This window comes from Haliotis asinina, chromosome 7 (assembly GCF_037392515.1).
Source record: "Haliotis asinina isolate JCU_RB_2024 chromosome 7, JCU_Hal_asi_v2, whole genome shotgun sequence".
In the NCBI taxonomy this organism is placed as follows: Eukaryota; Metazoa; Mollusca; class Gastropoda; order Lepetellida; family Haliotidae; genus Haliotis; species Haliotis asinina.
The window spans coordinates 11,344,687-11,368,357 of NC_090286.1; the positions used below are offsets into that span (position 1 = coordinate 11,344,687).

Consider the following 23,671-nt stretch of genomic DNA (forward strand, 5'->3'; position numbering starts at 1 on the left):
TGCATGTACACATGCAAATAGAAACATTGAAGGTAAAAAAGACATAATATTGCTTTAAACGTTCCTTTAAAGGGATGGTAAAATGAATTGGTTTCATTTCAGTTATACTGAATGCTATACTTACCGATACTGTGGTAACTGGATCTCTTTGAAAACCCTCTGAAATAAATTCAAATTGAAATTCAACTACAGATATATCTTAACAAGATACTATTTACCGATTAGAGTTTACAGATTATGAACTTGTGGAGGACAGGAACGAGAAAAGGAAAATCTCTGAATGCAATTACCTTCTCTTTCATTTTCCAGTGCCTGCAAATAAATAGAATCACACTCATTACATTTCAACGTTTACGAGACTTTTTATTCATGGTCGCATTGATATAAGTGCATATTTTTTTCAACCATGTTTAGTTCGATTTGTACCAGTGAAGATCCGAGTTAGAATAGTTCTTCACCAAGCAAAGCTTTTCTTAACAGGCGGCTGACGGGATAGGGTGCAACTGGTTGATACCTGTTGATGCCATTTGGGCAGATCCATGCTCATGTGGATGGCCACTGAATTGTCTGATCCAGAATCAGTTTTCAGGGAAGACTGTAACATAGCTGGAATAATGCTGTGCGTGGCGTTAAGCAACAATAAACAATATACAAACAAATATTATGCAGTTTACCTACCTCCAGGTGTTGCTGTACATTCTTGTTGCCCATGGTTATCTCAGACATACGCCTTAGATCAGTCTGTTTGATTATGTCAGCATCCAGTGAGGTGTCCCCCTCTGACACCGCCATGGCCACGGCCTGGTACAGGAACAGGTACTGCTCCTGGTGTTAGAAAATGAGGAAATAATATTAGGAAGCCAGGGTAGATGCCATATAAACTGCACAGTGTGTTGTGGTGCACTCACTTTATTTTGTATCACGCTCTTCCTTTGGCCTCTCATGTTGGTGACGAAGCTCACGACGTCAGTTTTGCCTTCTGCCTCTGCCTGATCCACGAGACTTTCTATTGCGATATACGTCCCTGTCCTGCCTGCACCAGCACTGGCAAACAAAGGGAGCAGTCATATAATTTTCATGTGATACATGCGAATTAGTAAAATCAGGCCTACGACAGAAAGCTTCCCCAGTGTGCAGATAAAATAACAACATAAACATACTACCTCGCCAATGAAACAATAAAAACAATAAAAGTGTACGACGCATCTGCTGTCAATGTTCCGTTTACAGTGATTTTCCTCTGCTTCAGATACACAGGACTTCTGCAGTGTGGCCATTTTAGTATACACTTTAATGAGTCGTATGGCATGTGCAAATTGTGTGCACGCCAAAACAATGTCAGTGGAAATATATTTTACAAACGACTTATAGCCATGTCACTGATGCCTTGTATCAAATATGTAGACACATTCATCACATAATTGTGAAAGCTTAAGCTGAAAGATTGCAATTTTTAAAACTCTCAAAAGCTGAACTATACATTTCCTTAGAGAACCAGGCGGTTCACGAGACAAATTATATCTTTGTTGTGGATAAAAATATTTTAAAAATGTTATGAAATATAATGACATGCATGATGCTTGGTGATGAATGCAAAAGACGACAGTGCGTGGAAGTGGATTCTTTTAGCATTAACTGAATTTAAATATGATTTTAATCACGAAATATGTGTAAGTCCTGTATGGACATTTGTCTTTCCCAAACTAGCTTATGCCGAGGGCCCATACCATGAAGAAAGTTACAATTCATTCAGTCACAGCTACCAGTTACTGGTATAAATTAATGTAAAAATGTATCTTAAAACAAATATGGAAAATGAAGTGTGACAGTTCACTAAGGTAAATGTGAATAACTGCAAGTGGTTGTTGGTTTCTACCACCTATTTGATACCAGTAAATAAATATGCACGTATATGATCAGGCAAACCTGCAGTGAATAACGATCGGGTGTTCTAGCCCACCGGAAGTGCCCTTGACTCTCCACATAAACTCCAACAAGGAGGAAGTGTCGGGTACGTCATTATCTGGCCAGCCCGTGAATTGAAAGTGGTTGAGATGTAGAATCTTGTCTTCCTGTATATTGTATAATAGTTGTTGATAGTATTTAAGAATGTTCTCGTGTTGTGCAACACTATTCCGATTCTGTAAGAACATTTCATCTGGACAATCACAAATACTGAAATAAGGCTTGTCAAATTAATACCCCTTCATCACATTCGATGTGGGGATTTTTTTCCAGAGTGGTAAACATATTAGGATTTACATTAAATGGAGTTTTTAAAAGGATAGGAGTGAGATAGGTTTTATACCGCTTTTAGCAATATTCCAACATTATCAGGGCATGGAACACTCAATGCAATGCCAGACATTTATGAAATGTTGAGATATTCTCCTTTCCCTTTTATGTGATGAATGTAAATAAACCATGTATCCATGATAAATTTATCGGTTTATACTTTTTCCTTTTGAAGGGACATCTGGGTGATATTGTAGTTTGCGAGGCGTGTTTCGGTCTCCATGGTAACTGTAATGTCACCGAATTGGAGGGAGCCTTGCTTTGGCCAGTACTGAAGACACTTCATCTGCAACAGTAACAGATATTGCAAAGAGTAACAGATACTCCAAACAGTAACAGATACTGCAAATACAAGAGCCAATCACTCTGGTTTCAGGTTAACCTGCAGCATTATGTCATTGGGACATCATAATAGTTTAGTTAGAGTGACACAAATATTTATACATTCGAGAACCATCCACCACATAATACTCTAACAATTTGTCATATCTAAGTCTGTGAGCGAATTGTTTTTCTGCAACAAAAAAGGTTAACGTCATTACCTTCCCTGCCTCTAAAATCTCCGTCAGCATGACAACTGTTGCACATTGCTCCTGGTAGACCATCCTCCAGAAATCCACCATGACTTCTTGTCTGTAGGGACCTATTGGAACCTTCACATGAATATACTGGCTATTATTATGAAGGCATTCTATACAGATACCTACATAAAGCCACCACTAAAACTCAGAAGGGGTATCACTATTACATGAAGACTGTATCAATTTTAACTCTGACAAAATTTATTTCGGAGACTTTTTGTTCGATGAAAAGTTACCTTGTGCTGCAATGTAACGTTTCCCTGCTTTATAACCCTGGAAAAAACGTGTTTTGTCATTACAGGAAATAGTTCCGACCATTAGCTCTTCCTATATTTATGCTCGTTAAGGTCATATACACTCTCGTCCTTGAGTATGCCCAGAAATGTTTGCATTTACTTTTTGTTCTTTATTACAATAGATGTAGGATATATGCTGTCAACGATGCTCGCACACATGCGTCTATGTGTATGCGTGTGTCTAATATAGATATAGAAACTGAGAAATTATGGCTCAAACATGTTTCATATAAACAGAATTTAAGAAAGTTATTACGATCGTGGATTTAGGTCTTTGTTGCATAAACGTTTTGACTGTAGTTTAGGCCGTCATGCTGAAAACCTCACGTCAATGTAGCTGGCGTTGATGTAGTCTCCTCTTGTGCCCTCACTGTCGTCATGCAACACTACACGGTTGTAGTCATCTGTTGAAATAATGACATCGATTGTTCAAAAGCTTTACACTGATTACATGTCATTGAGAAATCTTAGCATTCGGATCCACCATTCCTCTACAAAACGTGAAAGAGTGAGAGATCTAGAGTGAGTTTAGTTTTACGCTGCACCCGGCAATATTCCAGCGGTCCGTAAATAACTGGATCTGGACCTGACAATTCAGTGTCCAACAGCATGAGAATCGATCCGTGTAAGTGTAAGCCTATGACAGGTGTCAACCAAGTCAGCGAGCCTGACCACCCGATCCCCTTATTCGCCCCTTTCGGCAAACACGGTTGCTGAAGATCAATATTCTAACCCGGATATTCACGGGTATCTACAATATGTACTCACATGGGTAATATCCTTTGAATCTGTTTTTCCCTTTGTTTCTAGGATGTTGAGATTCGTCGTAGGAGTGGACAAAACTCTGCGGCAGTCGCTGAAATATACACAATAATACATTTTAAAATCATTCACTATTGGGTGAGTGACTTTAGTTTTACGCTGCACTCAGTAATATTCCGGCTATATGTAGGAGGTCTGTATATAATAGAGTCTGGACCAAATAATCCAGTGACCAAAAGCATGAGCATTGCTATGCCCTCATGTGAACCAATGACATATATCAACCAAGTCAGTGAGTCTGACCATCCCGATCCTCTTACTACAAGCGTAGTCGTCTCTCTTTTCATGTATGGGTTGCGGGAGACCTATTCTACCACGAATCTTCACGGGTTCCATTCATTATTGATAAAGCCAACTCTTGAAAAATGTAGGGGAACTGTACGATTGTCGAAATTGGGAGATATATGGGATTGAATCATTCTTGATACAATAACAATAGATGTTTTGAGAATGCATCACCACATAGATTTCATTCAAAGCATAGATGTTCTTTCATTTATCTCCCTTGTTAGGTGACTGGAGTATGACATGATAACTTCAGGTTTACAATTTTCATTCAGTAGTGGGTGATTTGACCCTGAAAACACTGACCATGCATAGATGCGTCAAAATTATTGGAAAAAAATCGGTCTACAGTGATTTTTCGACCTGCCTGAAAAAAGTCAAGATGCACATATAGGAAGTTCCCACTTTGTGCTCGTGCGTCTCATGCATTGAGTTTGCGTGTGGTGATAATGTGAAATGAATTGGAACGTTCCTCAATGGGTTCTCATTCTACCAGACATTTATAAGAGTATATGTAGGGCGTTAAATAAGAGAAAAAAAGTAGTATAACCGAAATGTATCACGCATCCTTATGATCAGAACAAACAACAACTTACATAAAATTCTTCTTCTGCTGATTTCATTTGTTCATCTGTTGTCTGAGGCTCTGACAAGGAAAACACTTGGTCGCGTCCAGCATCGGCAGTATTGTAGTAGTTCCTGTCAGGGACATCTGGTCTGTCCTCAACCTGTACAGGCAGGACAGCATTATGATCCTCTTCATCCGTCTTCTTGGGGACTGCCTGCGTTAGGCCAAGGTTACGTGAGCCACCTCTAGCTGACTTCTTGACAACAGTCGCATAGCTATCCCGTTTAGACCGCGACTGAATGCCTTCCAATGTTTTTTCTTCTGGGTTCTGTCTGAACGGTTCATCTGCTGTTTCTTCTTTCTCAAAGCTAAGATTCACGTACTCACTGCTCTCGTTTGCTGAAGTAACCACATGTCATGATTATCAAAACTGTTCAGGACGATATGCAAGACGTCACCCAACATAAATTTTGGAAACTGACTGAAGACGGAAAATGATTACAATGTTTGTCGTAAGAGGAATATTTAGACCCAAGCGCGAAATATCCTCGGAGTGTGACAAAAACAATATTTATTGTCTTCTAATGATGTCATCTGAGGCTAGATATTGCTTATTCGATTCACTGTGCATGTTACAAAGAAAAGGATAAGAAAAAATGTTCTCATGAAAACTACCTTTACTAAACTTTCCTTTTACAGACTTGTCTGTGCCGGACTTGTCTCGTGCAATCACGTTTCGTTTCGCGCGTCTTCTACAAAACATTAAAGAAAAATGTGGAATGTCTGTGTGAAAGGTAACCTTAAACCATCTCGATACTTTATTCAGAGTCAAGTCCCCAAATATGCAATTCCGTGAATAGCTGCCAAAAAACAACATTAACCAAAGTTCAAAATCCTAGAAGCTTTAAACCTTAAACTGATAAAGGTTTTCACCAGGAAAGAGTCCGCTGGTGTATGGCAATGCTATGGACAAAACGTCCCTTGCTCTAATCCGTCATGAAAACGCTGATTAACCTTTCAACCTGATTTCACTATACATTTTGTCAGAGTTAGCACATTAGTTACGATATGTGTATGTGCTGAGGTGGTTTTAGTTGTTTGGTGTTAGAGTGGATTCCTTTGTTGTATTTTCTGAGTGACCAAATTTGGTATAAATTATGTTAATTATCAGGAGTTTAGACAATTAGATTTCCAAATCTTGTTTTCTCACAAACAGGTTCATGTTTTAGTTCATTTCTATTGAACGTTCAGTTTGTGTATGCATTCTATAAAGCATTGGGGTATTTGTTTCTGTGACACCACGATTGGAAATAAGTAGTTCAGTTTTGTCCATATGTTTATAACTTCACTATATCAGGTATTATTGCTACCACCTGTTCACAGGCCGAACAGGAAGTGACCATTACTCACCTGATTAAGATGACAACGAGGACCAATACGATGACAAGCAGGACACCAGCCACCGTGGATACCACTATCAGCTGAAGTAGCGTATTATCGGTGCCTGATGAAGACGCAAAGAACGTGCACAGGCAAAGGAACTGCGTGAGTCTAGGTGATAAACTATACAACATTCTTGCACCTTTCTTATATTATACACATTTATTTTATTTTATTTAATCGGAAATATAGTACAGCATATACATAACTGGAAACAGCTGGTAAATAAAGACATAACTGTTCCCGTTACTTCACTTCAAATACAGGTGTATTCACTGCCAGTTATTTAAGATCACCTGTGCAGTCTGGTCGTGTCCATCCCGTGTCACATCCATTCTCACAGGTTCCTCTTGCTTCACATGAAGAGGTTCCAGCACAGTGTCTGGAGGAGCATACGCCACGACAGTCTGGTCCATAATGCTTGGAATCACATTCTGGAATAGCAGTAATTCCATATATTTTTTATTCATCAAATGAGAATGGAATGTGTCTTAAGATCATGTTCGTTTTTGAATCAAAAGAAGGTCTCCTACTTGGTAAATTGTAATAACAATTGTAATTAGCAAAATGCAATAAACCGTGGTAAATTGTAAAAAAATACGTTACATTATCTATTATGAAAGGAAACCTTCATAGTGTTAGAATGTGAGAAGAGGCTTTATAGAAATCACAACACGAAAAATGAAAACATGCATCGAATAACATCTCCCATTCCTTCAAAGGTCTAAAGAAAGTCGAATTCCAGTTTTTGTTCGTTTCACCACCGTCACATCCCATAACTGACATGTTGAAAGAAATGAGAAACAAGAACTTTTTTTTCAAATCTCTGAAGTCCGCACTGAAAGTCAGCTGCCGTAAATTGTAGCAGAGTGCCTGTAAAATTAAATATCGGTGCGGTCAATTGTAATAAGTTGTAATAACAACTCTCATTCCTTCTAATCTGCAAAGGACGTCGAATTCCAGTCCTTGTACGTCTCCACCACGGTCAGATCCCACCATTCACGTGTTAAAAGAAATAAAAATCAAAAACTGTTAAATCTCTGTAAAAAATACTGAAAGTTAGGTACCATAAAGTGTACCAAACTGCGGCAAATTGAAATAACAAGTGCGGTAAATTGTAATGACATCTCTTATTTCTTCTAATATCCAAAGAATGTCGAGTTTCAATTAATAGTCTTCACCACGGTCACATCCCACCACTGAGACATTAAAAGAACTAAAAAAAACGTTTTAAAACACATTCGTAGTTCACACTGAAAGTCAGGTGCCGTAAATTGTACCAAAGTGCCTGTAAATTGTAATAATAAGTGCCATAACTTGTAATAAACTGCGGTAATTATAATAAACTGCGGTAAATTGTAATTACAGATTACTAGTTAATTGTAATAACAACTCTCATTCCCTCTACGATGATTTTTAAAATTGTAGTAAAAACTAAGTGTTCGCTATGTGCGTCAAAAGTTAACGTTCGTGTGTAAGCTCGTGCTTTGGAATACAGTTGTGATTTTCAAGACCATTCTTTCTCATATTTAACGGTTGTGTTTGCTAGATAATTTATTTGAACGTATCTATTCTATGTAAATATAAATATATAGCTTTGCAGGTATATTTGATAAACCTTGAGGACAAGATGGTTAACATCCTGTGATCGTTGGACAAAGCCCTCTGTGTGGACGAAAGCCCCCGTAGACAAAACTTTTGCTTGAAAATGAATAAATCAGTAGATTATGGTGTGTTGATCACAAATGAACGACATTACCCAACATGTCACATTCCCAATCTAGACCAAAAACCCAAACTTACTTGACCTAGCTGACTTTCTACCACTAAAATATCTCAAAAACGGTACTCGCATGCGTTCTCCAAGGTTCCGTCTTTTGGCCCACGCTTTGTAATTGTGTACATCAACGGTAAAAGAGATCGGAAAAATATGTTCAGATTCGGGATTCGAATTCCAAATCCCGAACCTCGGATCCTGAATCCGTTTCTAACTTCATGTTGGTGCAGAAACGTGGCAAGAGTAATTAACCCAATTAAAACAGAAACATCTTTTTTTTCTCTCGCAGGCATAAATGAGTGAGTGAGTGAGTTAATATTTAACGTCACATCGGCAATATTTCAGCCATATCGTGACGAGAACAAAACACTGAAATGGAATACATGTGTATTATAAAAACGTGTCAACAAAGGACAGTAAAACCACTAGATTATCACAGGAAAGAACGTAAAACTAGTAACTATACCTAAAACAATTTATCTATTGAGTACAATAAAATATAAAACTGGGCTATAGATTGCTAACAATTGAAGGTAGATCACCATACTAGGGACCATGGGGACTTACAGTACTTTTGCTACCTGCATGGTCCCTAGCTGAATTTACATCATCCCCTCAGCCGTCAGCAATTTGGGAAATCTAGCCATACAGTAAAAAGACACGTATTCTACGATTACAAACCTGGAAATTTAGAATTTACTTTGAATGTTTGTGGACTTATGTACCCTCTCAGGAGGACAATAATTTCACAGTACTTCAACCCCCCTTGAGGATACAGCCACTAACAAGCACAGTTATGAATTTAAACTTCCAATAATAAAATATTTATATATTTACAATTCAGTAATACATCTAATTCTTTTTAAAAATGCAGTGATTAAATGAGAACTTGTGTTATTAAAAAGATCCTTCATAGTTCGTGAATTAAAATACTGATCCCTCGTGATGGAATACTCAACACAGTCAAGCAGAATATGCTTGACCGTGATTCTTCCATCACAAGGGATACAAAACGGAGGATCTTCACCTTTCAATAGGAATGAATGAGTATGTCGTGTATGGCTAATACGACATCGTCGTAAAATAACCTTTCAAATCTGGACTGACACCCCAAGTGGGTGTAACCAATATACGGTTTTATTTCATCTAATTTATTTATACCTACTTGGGTGTCCCACTTCTCCTGCTTCAGATTACAGATGTAAGTTCTAATGCTAGCTTTGTAATCAGTGTATGCAAGTGGTGTCACAGATTTGTTGAGTGCTGCCTTAGCAGCAAGATCGGCCATTGCGTTACCGGAAATGCTTACGTGGCTGGGTAACCAACAGAAGATGATGTCATGTCGTATTGGCCAGTAGCAAGATTATTATACAATTCAATAATTTCAATTAATAGTGGATGTTTTACAAGAAATGAAGGCAAGAAAGAGAGTCGGAATAGATTATATACTGTTTATGCTTACGGTGTCTTTCAATATATTTAAGAGTCGTTAGTATAGCTTCAGCTGTGAAAATAGAACTGTTAAGCTAGAGGATATTGTTCTGGATCCAGTGACTGTGGCACAAGCCACTGTGCCACCGTCCTTGGACCCATCTGTAAATAGGGATTTATAATTGCTATATTTATGTTTCAGTTGGTTATATTCTTGTTTATATTGTAACTCATTCGTTTCTGATTTCTTTTAAAATTTAGTTAATGCTAGGTCAGTTTAGGGCCTAACCAATTGTCAAGGAGGAGAAGAAAGAAGTCAGGAAAGGAGCTATATTTTCCTGTTGATTTTTCCTCTCCAAAAGAACCAAGACAAAGACTTAGGCCTTGGTGGTGCACAGGATCAAGTAGTTGTAGGTTGCTTTGACAAGCTCCACCATATACGATGGAGCCGTAATCAAGTTTAGATCGAACCAGTGATCTGTATAAGTGAAGAAGGGTAGTTTGATCCCCTCCCCATTTTGAATTAGAAAAAACCTTTAATAAGTGCCTTCAGGCATTTGGCTTTAAGGGATTTAATACGCGGCAAAAAGGTCAAATGTGAATCGAAAATAAGTCCCAAGAACTTGGCCTCCTTGACAACTTTGATTGGGGTACCACTTAGAAATAGTTCTGGGTCTTTATGAGGTTTGTATTTACGACAGAAGTGTATACAACTGGTTTATGATTTAGAAAATTTGAAGCCGTTTTCAAGACACCATTTGTCTATTTTGTTTAAACACAACTGTAGCTGCCTTTCAATAATATGCATATTTTTCCCACGACAAGAAATATTAAAATCATCCACAAATAAAGATCCATCTATTAAATTGTTTAAAACTTTAGATAAACTGTTGATTTTGATGCTAAAGAGAGTGACAGACAAAATGCTGCCTTCCGGAACACCCTGATCCTAATTGTAATGATGGGACAGGGTAGAACCCACACGGACCTGGAATTGTCTGTTATTTAAGAAATTGGCTATAAATTCAGACAAACGACCTCGCAAACCGAAGTCATGTAAATTTCTTAAAATGCCATATTTCCACGTAGTGTCATATCCTTTTTCGAGGTCAAAAAAGATAGACACAGCGTGTTGTTTATTAATTAGGGCGTTTTTCACAAATGATTCCAGTCGCACGAGGTGATCGACAGTATTTCTGTTTTTACGGAAACCACACTGTATATCTGTTATAAGGTTATTTGTTTCCAAGTACCAAACAAGTCGATTATTTATCATGCGTTCCATGGTCTTGCAAACACAGCTAGTTAATGAAATCGCATGATAATTGGATGGATCCGTATGATCACGTCCAGGTTGAGGTATTGTTACTACTATAGCGACACGCCATGAAGAAGGAAATTTCCCGGAAGTTCAAATATCATCAAAAATATATAAGAGCGTCTGCAAACAGGATTCTGGTAAGTGCTTCAGGAGTTGATAATGTATGTTATCAGCTCCTGTAGCAGTGTCATGAACTTGATCAAGAACAGTGTGGAGTTCATGAATAGAAAATGTTATATTATAATCTTCCCCATTATCTGAATTGATTTTTTTCTTTTCTTGTTGTCTTTGATACTGCTTGAATATAGGTACATAATTAAAAGAGGAAGAGTGTTTAGCGAGGGTTGCACCCAGTTTATTTGCAATGTCTGATTTATCCGTAAGTAATTTATCTCCATGTTTAAGATGATGGACACTAGATTTAGTGCCTTTACCTTTATTTTTTTGGACCATGTTCTATACCCTGGACATGGGTGTCCGCGAATCTATTTTGGATACATAATTTTGCCAAGATTGGCGTTTGTTCTCTTTAAAGGTATGCCGTGCTTTAGCATTTTAAATTTTAAATTTATTTAAATTATGCACCATAGGATGGCGACGGAAATAATGTTCTGCTTTTTTTCCTTGCTTTCCCAGCTTGTTTCCATTCATTGTTGAACCATGGCTTTCGAATATGTGGAACTGCACAGGACTTTAGTGTACACTCATCAGCTATGCAATTCAATTCATCAGAAAAGCATTTAATAGCATCAGGAACGTCAATAAAACGTTTCATGTAAAGCCCAGTTAGCCTTTTTTAAAATTCCGCCTTGATGATGGCGGAACATCAGATGGAGTTATAAACTTTAGTATAGTAGCAAAATGGTCACTTCCACAGAGGTCATCGTGGACTGACTATTCGAATTCATTTAGTAGTCCTGAATTTGTGAGTGAGTGAGTGAGTTAATATTTATCGTCACATCGGCAATATTGCAGCCATATCGTGACGAGAACAATACAAAACATCCATGATATATATCAATAATACTTGAAACAATCTAAAACCTGTTGACAAAGAACAGCAAAACCTCTAGTATATCACAGACATTCATTTAAAACTAGTAATGATATCTAAAACAGTTTCATTACTGAGGACAATACAATATAACCCCCCCCCCCCCCCTTGAGGATACTGCCACCAACAAACTCAGTTACTAACTGAAACTTCCATTCGTAAAATATTTATCTATTTACAGCTCAGACAACAAATCTAACTCTTTTTAAAAAGCAATAATTAAATGAGAACTATTATTTATAAAAAGATCCTTCAAAGTTCGTGAACTAAAATATTTATCCCTTGTGATGGAATATTCTACACAGTCAAGCAAGACATACTTGACTGTGATTCGTTCATCACAAGGGATACAAAACGGAGGATCTTCACTTCTCAATAGATATTGAAGTGTATACCTGGTGTGGTCAATACGGCATCGTCGTATGATGACCTCCTCAAATCTGGACTGACAACCAAAGTAGGTGTAACCAATATAGGATGTTATCATGTAATTTATTGATACCTACTTGAGTGTCCCACCTCTTCTGCATTATATCCCGGATGTAAGATCTGATAACAACTTTATAATCAGGGTAGGGAATAAGAAGTGGTGTCACAGATTTGTTCAGCGCTGGCTTCGCAGCACGATCGGCCATTGTGTTCCCTGTAACACCAACGTGGCTGGTTAACCAACAAAAGACGATGTGGTATTGGCCACTTGCAAGATCATTATATAACTCAATAATTTCTATTAAAAGTAGTTGTTTACATGATACGTTTTTAAATGTCTGAAGGCAAGATAGAGAGTCTGAATAGATTATATATTGTTGATGGTTAGGGTGTCTTTGAATATATTTTAGAGCCGTTAGTATTGCGTTTGCTTCTGCAGTACAAATAGAGCTATTATCGGGTAATTGGGAAGATAATATTCTGGATCCAATGACGGTGGCACAAGCTACGGCGCCACCATCCTTGGACCCATCTGTAAATAAGGATTTGTAACTGAAATATTTACTTTTTAATTGATTGTATTCTTGTTTATATTGTAAATCATTTGTTTCCGATTTTGTAATGCTGTCAGTGTTAGGTCAACATCTGGTCTCACTAACTGCCAAGGAGGAGACGAAATCAGACGAGAGGGAGATATATTTTCTAGCTCAATTCCAGCAGCAGAGAGGTAAGGTTTCACTCTCATAGCAAGAGACGGAACAAGAGAAGACTTGTTTATTGTATAGAGTCTCATAAAGAGGATTAAAAACACAGTCAAATGCAGGGTTGGAATATAGTTTAGTGAGATACTGTAAACATAATTTGGTACGTCGTTGGTTAAGAGATGGCTCATCGGCCTCGACGTAGAGACTGTCATTTGGGGAAGTTCTGAAAGTTCCAAGACAAAGTCTTAGACCTTGGTTGTGGACAACATCTAATAGTTTGAGATTGCTGTCACATGCTCCACCATATACAATCGAGCCATAGTCAAGTTTCGAGCGGACGAGAGATCTGTATAAGTGTAAGAGGGAACTTTGGTCTCCTCCCCACTTAGGATTCGAAACTACTTTCAGCACGTCAAGTGCCTTCAGGCATTTATTTTTTGAGTTTTTAATGTGTGGTAGGAATGTCAGATGAGAATAAAAAATAAGCTTCAAGTACTTCCTTTGCAACTTTGATGGGTGTGCCTTTGAAACATAATTCTGGGTCTCTATGTGGTTTATAATTCCTGCAGAAATGTATACAGTTTGTTTTGGACTTTGAAATTTAAAACCGTTTTCAAGACACCATTTATGGATTTTATTTAGGTATAATTGTAACTGCCTCTCTATGGTATGCATATTTTTACCACGACAAGAAACATTAAAATCATCCACAAAAAGTGATCCATTAACTGCATCATTTAAAACTTTAGAAAGACTATTTATTTTAATACTAAATAAAGTAACAGACTAAAAACTCCCTTGTGGAACACCCTGATCGTAATGGTCAGACAGAGTTGAACCCATTCGGACTTAAAATTGCCTGTCTTTTAAAAATTGTGAGATAAAATGAGGTAAACGACCTCTCAAACCAAAATCATGTAAATCCTTCAAAATGCCATACTTCCAAGTAGTATTATATGCTTTCTCCAGATCGAAGGAAATTGATACAACGTGTTGTTTATTTACAATAGCATTCTTAACATAGGATTCTAATCGTACCAAATGATCAATAGTACTTCGGCTTTTTTCCGGAAAACACACTGAATACCTGTGATAAGATTATTCGTTTCCAAATACCAGACTAATCTATTGTTTACCATTCGTTCCATGGTTCTACAAACGCAACTGGTTAACGAATATAGGGTGGTAATTTGATGGCTCTGTATGATCCCGGCCAGGCTTTGGTATGGACATTACAATGGCATTGTGCCACGATTGAGGAAAGTTTCCTGAAATCCAAATATGGTCTAATATTTCCAAAAGTGTCAAAAGACATGTCTCAGGTAAATGTTTCAGAAATTGGTAATGAATGTCGTCATCACCAGCGGCAGTGTCATGAGCTTGCTCGAGAGCAGTACGTAGCTCATGCAATGAAAATACTTCATTATAATCTTCACCGTTATTAGAGTCAAAATTAATTCTTTGTTTTTCTTGTCGACTTTTGTATTTCTGAAATTCAGGTATATAATTTGATGATGGTGAATTTCTGGAAAGAGTTTCACCGATTTTATTGGCAATATCACCCTTACCAGTTGTCAATGCATCACCTTCTTTAAGATGTTTAACAGAGAATTTGGAACCTTTGCCTTTTATTCTTTGGACCATATTCCACACCTTAGACATGGGTGTGCGCGAATTTATGTTGGAAACGTATTTCCTCCAAGACTGGCGCTTATTTTGTTTATAAGTTCGTCGTGCCTTGGTAATTTTAACATTATTTAAATTATGAACTGTAAGATGTCTGCGAAAGTATTTTACTGCTTTCTTCCTACACTTTCTTGCTTGTTTACATTCATTGTTGAACCATGGTGTACGAAGGTGAGGAATTGCAGAGGAATTGATTGGTCAGCGATTTCATTTAACACAGCTGAAAACAACTCTATCGGATCTGATACATTCATAAAGATTTCCGGTAGTAATTTTTCCATGCACAATGTTTCATATAAAGACCAATTGGCCTTATTAAAATTCCACTGTGACAAAGGTGGATCATCATCAGGTTTGATAGCTTTTAGGACAGTTGGGAAGTGGTCACGTAAGCAAAGGTCGTCATGAACAGACCAGTCACATTCGTTGTAAACATTCGAATCAGCAAGAGACAGATCAAGTGCAGAATAGGTTCCAGTTCCAGGACGTAAATAGGTGTATGGTTCGTCATTAAAAACGCACAAGCTGTTATCAGATATATAAAATCCACAATAATCTGGCCTTTATGGTTTGTACATGTACTTCCCCATAGAGAGTTGTGCCCGTTCAAATCGCCCATGATGATACAGGGCTTTGGTAACTGATCATAGAGATTTTGGAGATCAGTTTGTCGGAGAACAGATGAAGGTGGAATCTACTGAGAGCACAGAGTAAACGCAATGTGCAGGGTGAGGCAAATAGCTACGGCTTGGAGATTGGTATTTAAATGAACATCGCTGTGAGTGATGTTACGTCTAACTAATATAGTTGAACCTCCAGTCGTTTTATCCACTGGAGGAGAAAACGAGTGATAACAAGTGTACTGCCGTAAATCGAATGTATCAGTATACTTGAGATAAGTCTCTTGGAAACATAGTGGTGATGGTTTAAAGTCTTGAACTAACAACTGTAGTTTATTAAAGTTATTCTTGAGGCCTCTGCAGTTCCATTGTACTAGATTAGGTGAATGGTGTTTTAATTATCTAAGGAGCGGTACCAGGAGACACTGCTCTACCTTTCTTTTTTGGAGAGTGACCACTTGTATGGCCACCAGTGCTCACATGGGGGGATACTTCTGTATCCATGTCTTCAAGCAATCCATATTTATTATGGAACTGCACTGTATTTTTTAATGCTTTTGGCAAACTGTCAGGCTGAATTTGTTTCTTCTTTATATCCACTTTGGTAGATTTTGACAAATTGATTTGATGTGACTCTGTTGGTGTAGATGTTCCTCTTTGTTTTACTGGTAACTGATCTGGATGTGTGGCCGATTGGGAACTTTCTGTATTTAGTGCAGTTTTTGAGAGGGATTTTGGATGTTCAGATTTTACCCAAGTAAGGTCTGTCTGACAAAGAATAGATGTAGTTACCTTTTTGACCGTTGATGCATACGATGGACGTGCTGAATCAGGTGTAAGAAGTCTGGCTTGTTTCCTGGCATCGGAGTAAGTGAGACGTTTCTCACTATTTTAGTTTCTGTACAGTGGCCTCATGTTTCCACACAGCACAGTTTATAGAAGATGCCATGTGGTCACCTTTGCAACCTATATAACCTATAAACACTTGTTGGTGTTTGTACATATTTCCCCATCATGATCAGGTTCTCCACATCGGAAGCAAGCTACCTTGTTCCTGCAGGAATTTTGCCCGTGGCCAAACTTCTGACAGTTAAAACAACCAGTAGGGCGTGGGATAAAGAGATCAACTGACATGGACAAACATCCAACCTTAATAGAATGAGGTAAAACCGGGGTGTCGAAAGTAAATAGATGTGTGTTAGATGGGAACACACGATCATCTTTACGATATTTAAATCTTTTTCTTCCTCAATGACACCTTGACTTCGAAGCTGAGATACAACGTTTTCAACAGATTCATCTGCGAGACTTCGGTCTCTGTCACGGATTAGTCCTTTGGAAAAGTTAAGGGTCTTGTGTGCTGAACATGTACTTGGAATATCAGCTAATTTGGTTGACGTCATAAGGTTAATGGCTTGGGACTTCCTGAAACATTCAACCAAAAAACCTCCAGACCGTAACTTGGTAACATTTTTCAACTCACCAGCTTTGCCCTGCAATCCCTTTTCTAACAACAATGGTGAGTAAGACTATAGGGCTCGTTTACCCTTGGCTTCCAGAACAAGAAAGCGTGGCCAAGTATCCCGTTCAGAATATAACAATTTAGTAACAATATCATCTTCATCAGAGTCAAGCTCAGAGTCAGTTTCTGAATGTAGCCGTTTTGGTGGGGTTTTTTATTTTGCCTACCCATAGTTAATTGCAGATTGGTTCATCAAATCTGTTAACTGAACACCATGGAGCGCCAACAAGGGTAATGTCATTTGTAAGCGGTGTTCCAGCAAACTGACACCTAAGGGTTACAGAAATGATATACTCCAGTTAATCCAGCGGATAAACCAGATTGGCCCATGAGCCACCGCCTTTTGGGCATAAGACTCTAGGCAAATTACAAAATTGAAACGACTCATTCGAAATTCAAATATATAATGAATATACATACTCAGGGCTTGGCATGACCAGCCGATTGGTTGAACCGGGCCCATTCAACCATCCGTCTAGGCGAAGTCAGGGCCAAAGTGGTGTATTGAGCAACAGGAACACGGTTACAGACCCCTATTGCTCTCAACCACCAGGATCCCTTTCTCCGCCGACACGGGGTCATATAGAGCTTGAAGATCAGTTTTGGCAAACGTCGAAGGCGGCGAAATATAGATAGTGTAAACGCTACATGTAATTCTCATATTAGTAATAAGTGAAACAAGGCTATGAATAACGTTTTGTCTGACTAGAATGGATGATCCGTCAGTGGCTCTATCACCTGGACGAGAAAAACAATGATATTCATTAAAATGACGAAGGTTAAATGTATCTGTTTTAAATATGTCTCTTGGAGACATATCGCTGAAGGTGTAAAATCTTGGACTTATATCTGTATTTCATGTAAATTAGTCCTCAATCCTCTGCAGTTCCACAGTACAATATTATTGGAATAAACTATCTTTTCGGGGGGATTTACTGGGGATCAACCCCGCACTCTTTTGGAGGGCGACAAGCTATGTGCCCTAGAATGGACGTTATCAGAAACGCCCATGTCTTCAAGAGACCCATATTTATTGAACAATTGAATTTTATTTTGTGATTCTTTAGGAGCTCTGCCACTTTTTTGTTTTGAAGCATCAGGCTTAGGCTTAGGGATACTTTTCACAGTTTGTTGACTATCAGCTGTCGATTGAGACTTTGAATGTGACTGAGATGATGATTTGTGATCAGAAGAAGACTTTGATGTACTAGGAAGTGATTCCTTAGTCTGAGATGATGTAGCAGGGCACGAATGATGTTGTTGCTACTGTAGCATAATTTTCTGGAAGATCAGATCCCTTTACCATTTTTTTGCCTCACAAAAAGAGAAATTTTGAGTAAACTTTATTCTGTTTATCTCCTATTTGCTCTTTCCAAATAGGACACTGTTTAGAAAATGAGGAATGGTCGCCTGAGCAGTTGGTGCATTTTTTTTAAAATCACTGTCACAATCTTCACCACAGTGAGCACACACAACAGACAATGAGTAAGTATTTTCACCGTGTCCATATTTCTGGCATTTAAAACACCTGAGCGGGTTGGGGATGTAGGTATCAACTTGAATGTTATAGTAACCTGCCTTCACTGATTTCGGCGCATTTGGAGAGGAAAAAGTAAACAGATATGTATTGGTTTTGATGGTTTCATTGTTTCATTGCACACCTTAATCCTTCATTTCTGATACTGTATCAAGGCCCGATGTATCATCAAGCAGTCGATCTCGATCTGTAACGATACCTTTACTCGTGTTCAAGGTTTTGTGAGCAGAGACCGTGACCGGAATGCCCACGAAGGATTTAATGTTCATCAGGTTGGTGGTTTGTTGCCTTTTTCCTCATTCAACTAGCAGCGCACGCGAACGTAAGCGTCTAATGTTTTTAACATCCCCAGCCAATGCCTTGAATACCCTTGGATGAAACGCGGCCAATACTCAGTCAGTATCAACAGGGTCAATATCAAGTGGACGTTTTTGTTTTTTGTTTTTTTTGTTTGTTTGTTTTTTTTTTGTTTTTTTTTTTTGGGGGGGGGGTTCATACGTCATGGTTAGTGTAATACGGTTCATCAGTCGAGCTCCCCACCCACCACAAAGACAATGCTAAAGCAAGTGGGCCTCCAGCTTGCAGCACCAAGGACACCCGGATGATATACTCCAGCAGAGTGAGTGAGTGAGTTTAGTTTTATGCCACACTCAGCAATATTCCAGCTATATGGTGGCGGTCTGTAAATAATCGATTCTGGACCAGACAATCCAGTGTTCAAGAACATGAGCATCGATCTGCGCAATTGGGAGCCGATGCCATGTGTCAGCCAAGTCAGCGAGCCTGACCACCCGATCCCGTTAGTCGCCTCTTACGACAAGCATAGTCACCTTCTGTGGCAAGCATGGGTTACTCCAGTAGAAGAATAAAAATAATTAATCCACCACATTGGCCCATGACCCACCGCCTTCTGGGCATATGACTCTAGGCAAACTTCAGAACTTCAAAAATGCATTTTATTTATATACATATACATACATATATATTCCATGTACAGGGCTTGGCATGACCAGCCGATTGGTTGGACAGGGCCCATTCAACCTCCCTCCTACGCGAAGTCAGGGCCAAAGTGGTGTATGGAGCAACAGGAACACGGGTTACAGGCCCCCATTGCCCTCAACCACCAGGATTCTTTTCTTCACGACAAACGGGTTGGTCCACAACGGGTGCCCGCAGGCATAAAACATAGAATTCCGACCCTAAATATAAATCGAACCCCGATACAAGAAGTCCAAAATCATAAACATCTAGGCATAACTCTTCAGAGTCATTGTGCATGGGAAAGGCATACTGAAGATATTGTTGAAAAAGACAGTCCCATGATAAACTGTTTTTGACGTTTCAAATGTCGTCTCTATTAGAAAACGCTCGATACCATGTAAAAGTCATTCGGGATGCCGATATTTCATTACTGTTGTCATGTTTGGACAACCGTACGATTGATCAATCGATATCACTTCTCCTTGAACGGTCACACCACAACGTGTGTGGCCCAGTTTGCTGAACTAGTCATAAACATAAACTCCAGCGGCTGAAGGGATGGTTTAACGCAGCTAAAGCCCATGCAGATAGCAAAAGTAATGTCCTCGTGGACACTATGGTGATCTAACTTCCGTTGTTGATGATAAATGACCCATTTTTACATTGTATTGTCCACAACAGTTTTCTACTTTTAAAGTTGTTTGCTTGCTAGTTTTAAATAATTTTATATAATCTAGTACTTTTACTGCCCTTCGTTGACAGCGTTTTATGTATTATACACATGCATTCTGCATTTAGATCTAGTATGAGTCAGCATATATATAAATTTTGCGATTTCAGAACTTATAAATCCAGCTAGTGTGGCGTCATCTGCAAACAGTTAAACATTGTGAAAACCTACTGATAGAGTTATTTGTATATAAAACAATCGAAAAAGGAGAAAGGACACAACCTTGCGGGGCACCAGTGGATACGAATGTCGTTGCTGATCAAATGTTATTAACAGTTACAAACTGGTGTGTATTTACAATAAAAGATTCTATCCATTTTATCACACATGGGTTGAATGAGATATTACTGTCTAAGAGCTTTGGCAGTAAATATAAGGCTGGATGGTATTAAAAGCTGAAGAAAAATCAGCAAATAGAGTGTGGTGCGTACATATGAATGGAAAATTTCTAAATGTTTATAAATATTGTTTAATAAAGTGATGGTAGCGTCCTAGACAACTCGCCCAGCCCTGTAGGCTAACGGAAGGGGAGTCGAGAAGGTGCTCTGTTTCAATCTCAGAAACAATCTTAGAATTTCTGGAACAATCCCAAGTTACAAAAAATAAACTGTAGGACAAACTCATTTGAAAAATCATTCCTACCAGACGAAGTTTAAATTGGCAATTTGTTACCTAACGACGTCGCGAATGCTAATGCAACAGGTGAATTTAAAACACTGTTAATAAATTATGAATCCAATAATTATGTTGACCTGAATTATGGTAGTCGATTTTGTCAGATTGTGCACAGCCGTCCCAAGCTCAGGCGCAGTGACCTAAATGCGGATGAAGTTAACAGATATATATATAATGCGCTTGTGGATACCACAGTTAAAATGTCTTCATTATCTTTTGACATGTATATTATATGCTGCCATTAGATATAATGCATACTTTTATGTAAATAGTCACAACCTCGAAACTACCAGCTTTCAACAAAAACAATGATAATATTATACAGTCGACCAATTCTTTTCAAGACTAACAGATTTGATAAAACAGTCTAAATCAAATAATAAATAACAATTTTCTTTAAAAAAAAATACTGAAACTGCAAGAGTATTTTTCAATACACTTATCAATTAGCATACAATGTTACGATTTTAGTTTATTTCATTTTGTCTGTATCATTCTGGGTTTTTTTCTAGTTCTTGTGTGTTGTGTTTCTGTTATGTTTGTACCGGTGAGTTGTTTACAATGATCTGCTTATTTACCAAGCCAAATTCTCTTATGAATAAAAATACGTTTAAACCATTACAAAACATTCGATGCGTGTAACAAACACTTTAAAGATGAAACTGTACAAATATGAGATATTATTACAATTTGCCACCCCCATATTACGTTTTGTCGCACTTTGTTACAATTTACCGTGCTTGTTACTGCATTTTACACGCACTTTGGTACACTTTATGATACCTGACTTTCAGTGTGGACTTGAGAGATTTTTAAAAAATGTTCTTATCTTCATTTCTTCTAACACGTCAGTGGTTGGAACTATATATCCAGTGTCAATGGACGAATATAACGTTCATTTATAAACCCTACACTTGCACTTGGCAAAATAGCAGCTCGTGAATTATTGAACTCAGTACTTATTTACCTTGTAATCCTTTTTCCACAATCATCTCGGCCACAGTACATTGGCATTCGGCGTTACATCTGTTATGCCCGTCAGATATATATATCTTACATATCAGTATGAAAACATCCTTTCCTTGAAGGGATATCAGTTGCCAATGTTGACGCTTCAGTGGCATAGTTGATATCAATAGCAATTTAATTGATTTTGATAAGTATAGTTTCTTCATGTTATTTGTGCTTGACTTGAGGTGAAAATAACACCTATTGCATGGTGATTAAAATTGTCGACTCTACATTTACCGGTGTTGAATATGAAAATAGATTGTTGGGTCCTTGGAGTACAGCTATCTACCGTTTAGAGAGTTGTTAAAACGTCTACCAGACCATCATAATGGACTATGACCTTGAACATTGTTCATGGCCTGACATAATGTACACCGTGGACATAATGTGGCTGTATTTCATGTTTCACGTAAAAAAGCGTTTCATCAACATTTACCGTAGTGATGAAATGGTTATGCTTTAGTAGTCGCGTCATTTGGATCACATACAAACTTGTCATGTTTCATGCACCCAAACGCTCACACGTAGTCCACGTTTAAAGGTATTTATGTTCGTCTTACTTATTGACCAGTAGTGTTGGACAACATCCATAATGATGAACGCTGTCATCTACATCTGTTCATGATACAAAACATTGCCTGATATATAATGTTTCTATTAATTTCTCAAGTCGCATGGATAGTGTGACGTGTGCAGTAAAACAATTTGCACTGCTATTGTCTTTCATGGTATTTTAGGTACAAAATATTCAAACCTAAAATACTTTCCCTTTCTGTCATACATTTACACATTTATGTGTGATATTATTAACGAGCATTTTGTGTGTTACCAGATGAAAATGACCCAAAGTACATCCTTTCTCTGACCTAGGTAGGAAACACCTCAGGCCAAACTATTTTGGCTACCAAATTATGTCAATTCATGTCATCAATTCACGTCATCACCAATTTAAAACTTCAGTAGATTAACCAAGATCTTTTCTGATCTTTAACTGATTAGTTCTTTAATACTGATTAGTTCTTTAACTGACAGTAGTCAACCATGCCGTCGCCGGAGTAATGCGTATTCTTTTTCAACTGCTGAGAGATGAAACAGTGACTGTATTTTACTTTGAAATGTAGCCTACACATTTTATTTAAAGCCATTAGGTGAATTCTGAGGTGCCCCTCATTCGTAACATGTGACAAAAGGACTTTAGCTGTACAGTCTGCCCGTGCCAATCCCGTCTCACATCCACTGAGACAGGTACCCTTTGAGTCACAGGAAGAGTTCCCCACACAGTGTCTGGAGGAACATACGCCACGACAGTTTGAGCCATAATGGTTGGAATCACATTCTGAAATATGTTTTCAGTCTATTCAAAATACTTTGTGACTATCACAGGTATTTCTTTGCGTTTTACATGACCTGTAAATATTTTGAAAGTTATGTTAGAAGAAGGTGCTCTGTAGCAGTGGCTTCAGCTGGTGGAACTTATTGTTTCCCACGCTAGTGAACCTCATTTGTGTCATTACCTGCGCAGTCTGCCTATGTCCACCCTGTCAGACATCTACTGTCACAGATATCCACTGAGTCACAGGAAGAGTTCCAAACACAGTGTCTTGAGGAACATACGCCACGACAGTTTGTGCCATATAATGTTTGGAATCACATTCTGAAATATGTTTCCAGTGATTTCCCGTGTTCTTCTATTCCGAAGATAAGTGTAAAAAGAATTATTATTGACCTTCACCTCAGTTTGTTTCATAAGCACGTTCTTACAACTGATTCCAATCACATCCTGTATAATCAACACCCATCCATCCTGCTATACACCCAGAATCATATGACCCAGTCACATGATCACATGATGTATTTCCAGCAGTGTCTCTCAGAGCAAAGACTAGTACAATTTCCGCCGTACTTT

At 38.2% G+C, this 23,671-nt stretch overlaps 1 protein-coding gene across 1 annotated transcript in view; it reads right to left on the minus strand.

The window, feature by feature from the left end:
* LOC137291284 (uncharacterized) overlaps positions 1–23,671 on the minus strand; it is a 44,772-nt gene that overhangs the window by 2,847 nt on the left and 18,254 nt on the right. The window contains exons 6-21 of the mRNA XM_067822583.1: positions 22,997–23,101; positions 12,377–12,513; positions 6,584–6,721; positions 6,258–6,388; positions 5,523–5,599; positions 4,876–5,246; positions 3,941–4,028; positions 3,500–3,576; positions 3,113–3,149; positions 2,838–2,938; positions 2,456–2,581; positions 1,927–2,072; positions 909–1,044; positions 679–825; positions 291–312; positions 125–159 (exon numbers count right to left, since the gene is read on the minus strand). Coding sequence (XP_067678684.1) covers positions 125–159; positions 291–312; positions 679–825; positions 909–1,044; positions 1,927–2,072; positions 2,456–2,581; positions 2,838–2,938; positions 3,113–3,149; positions 3,500–3,576; positions 3,941–4,028; positions 4,876–5,246; positions 5,523–5,599; positions 6,258–6,388; positions 6,584–6,721; positions 12,377–12,513; positions 22,997–23,101 — 1,874 coding nt within the window. The remainder of the gene's footprint in view (positions 1–124; positions 160–290; positions 313–678; positions 826–908; positions 1,045–1,926; positions 2,073–2,455; positions 2,582–2,837; positions 2,939–3,112; positions 3,150–3,499; positions 3,577–3,940; positions 4,029–4,875; positions 5,247–5,522; positions 5,600–6,257; positions 6,389–6,583; positions 6,722–12,376; positions 12,514–22,996; positions 23,102–23,671) is intronic.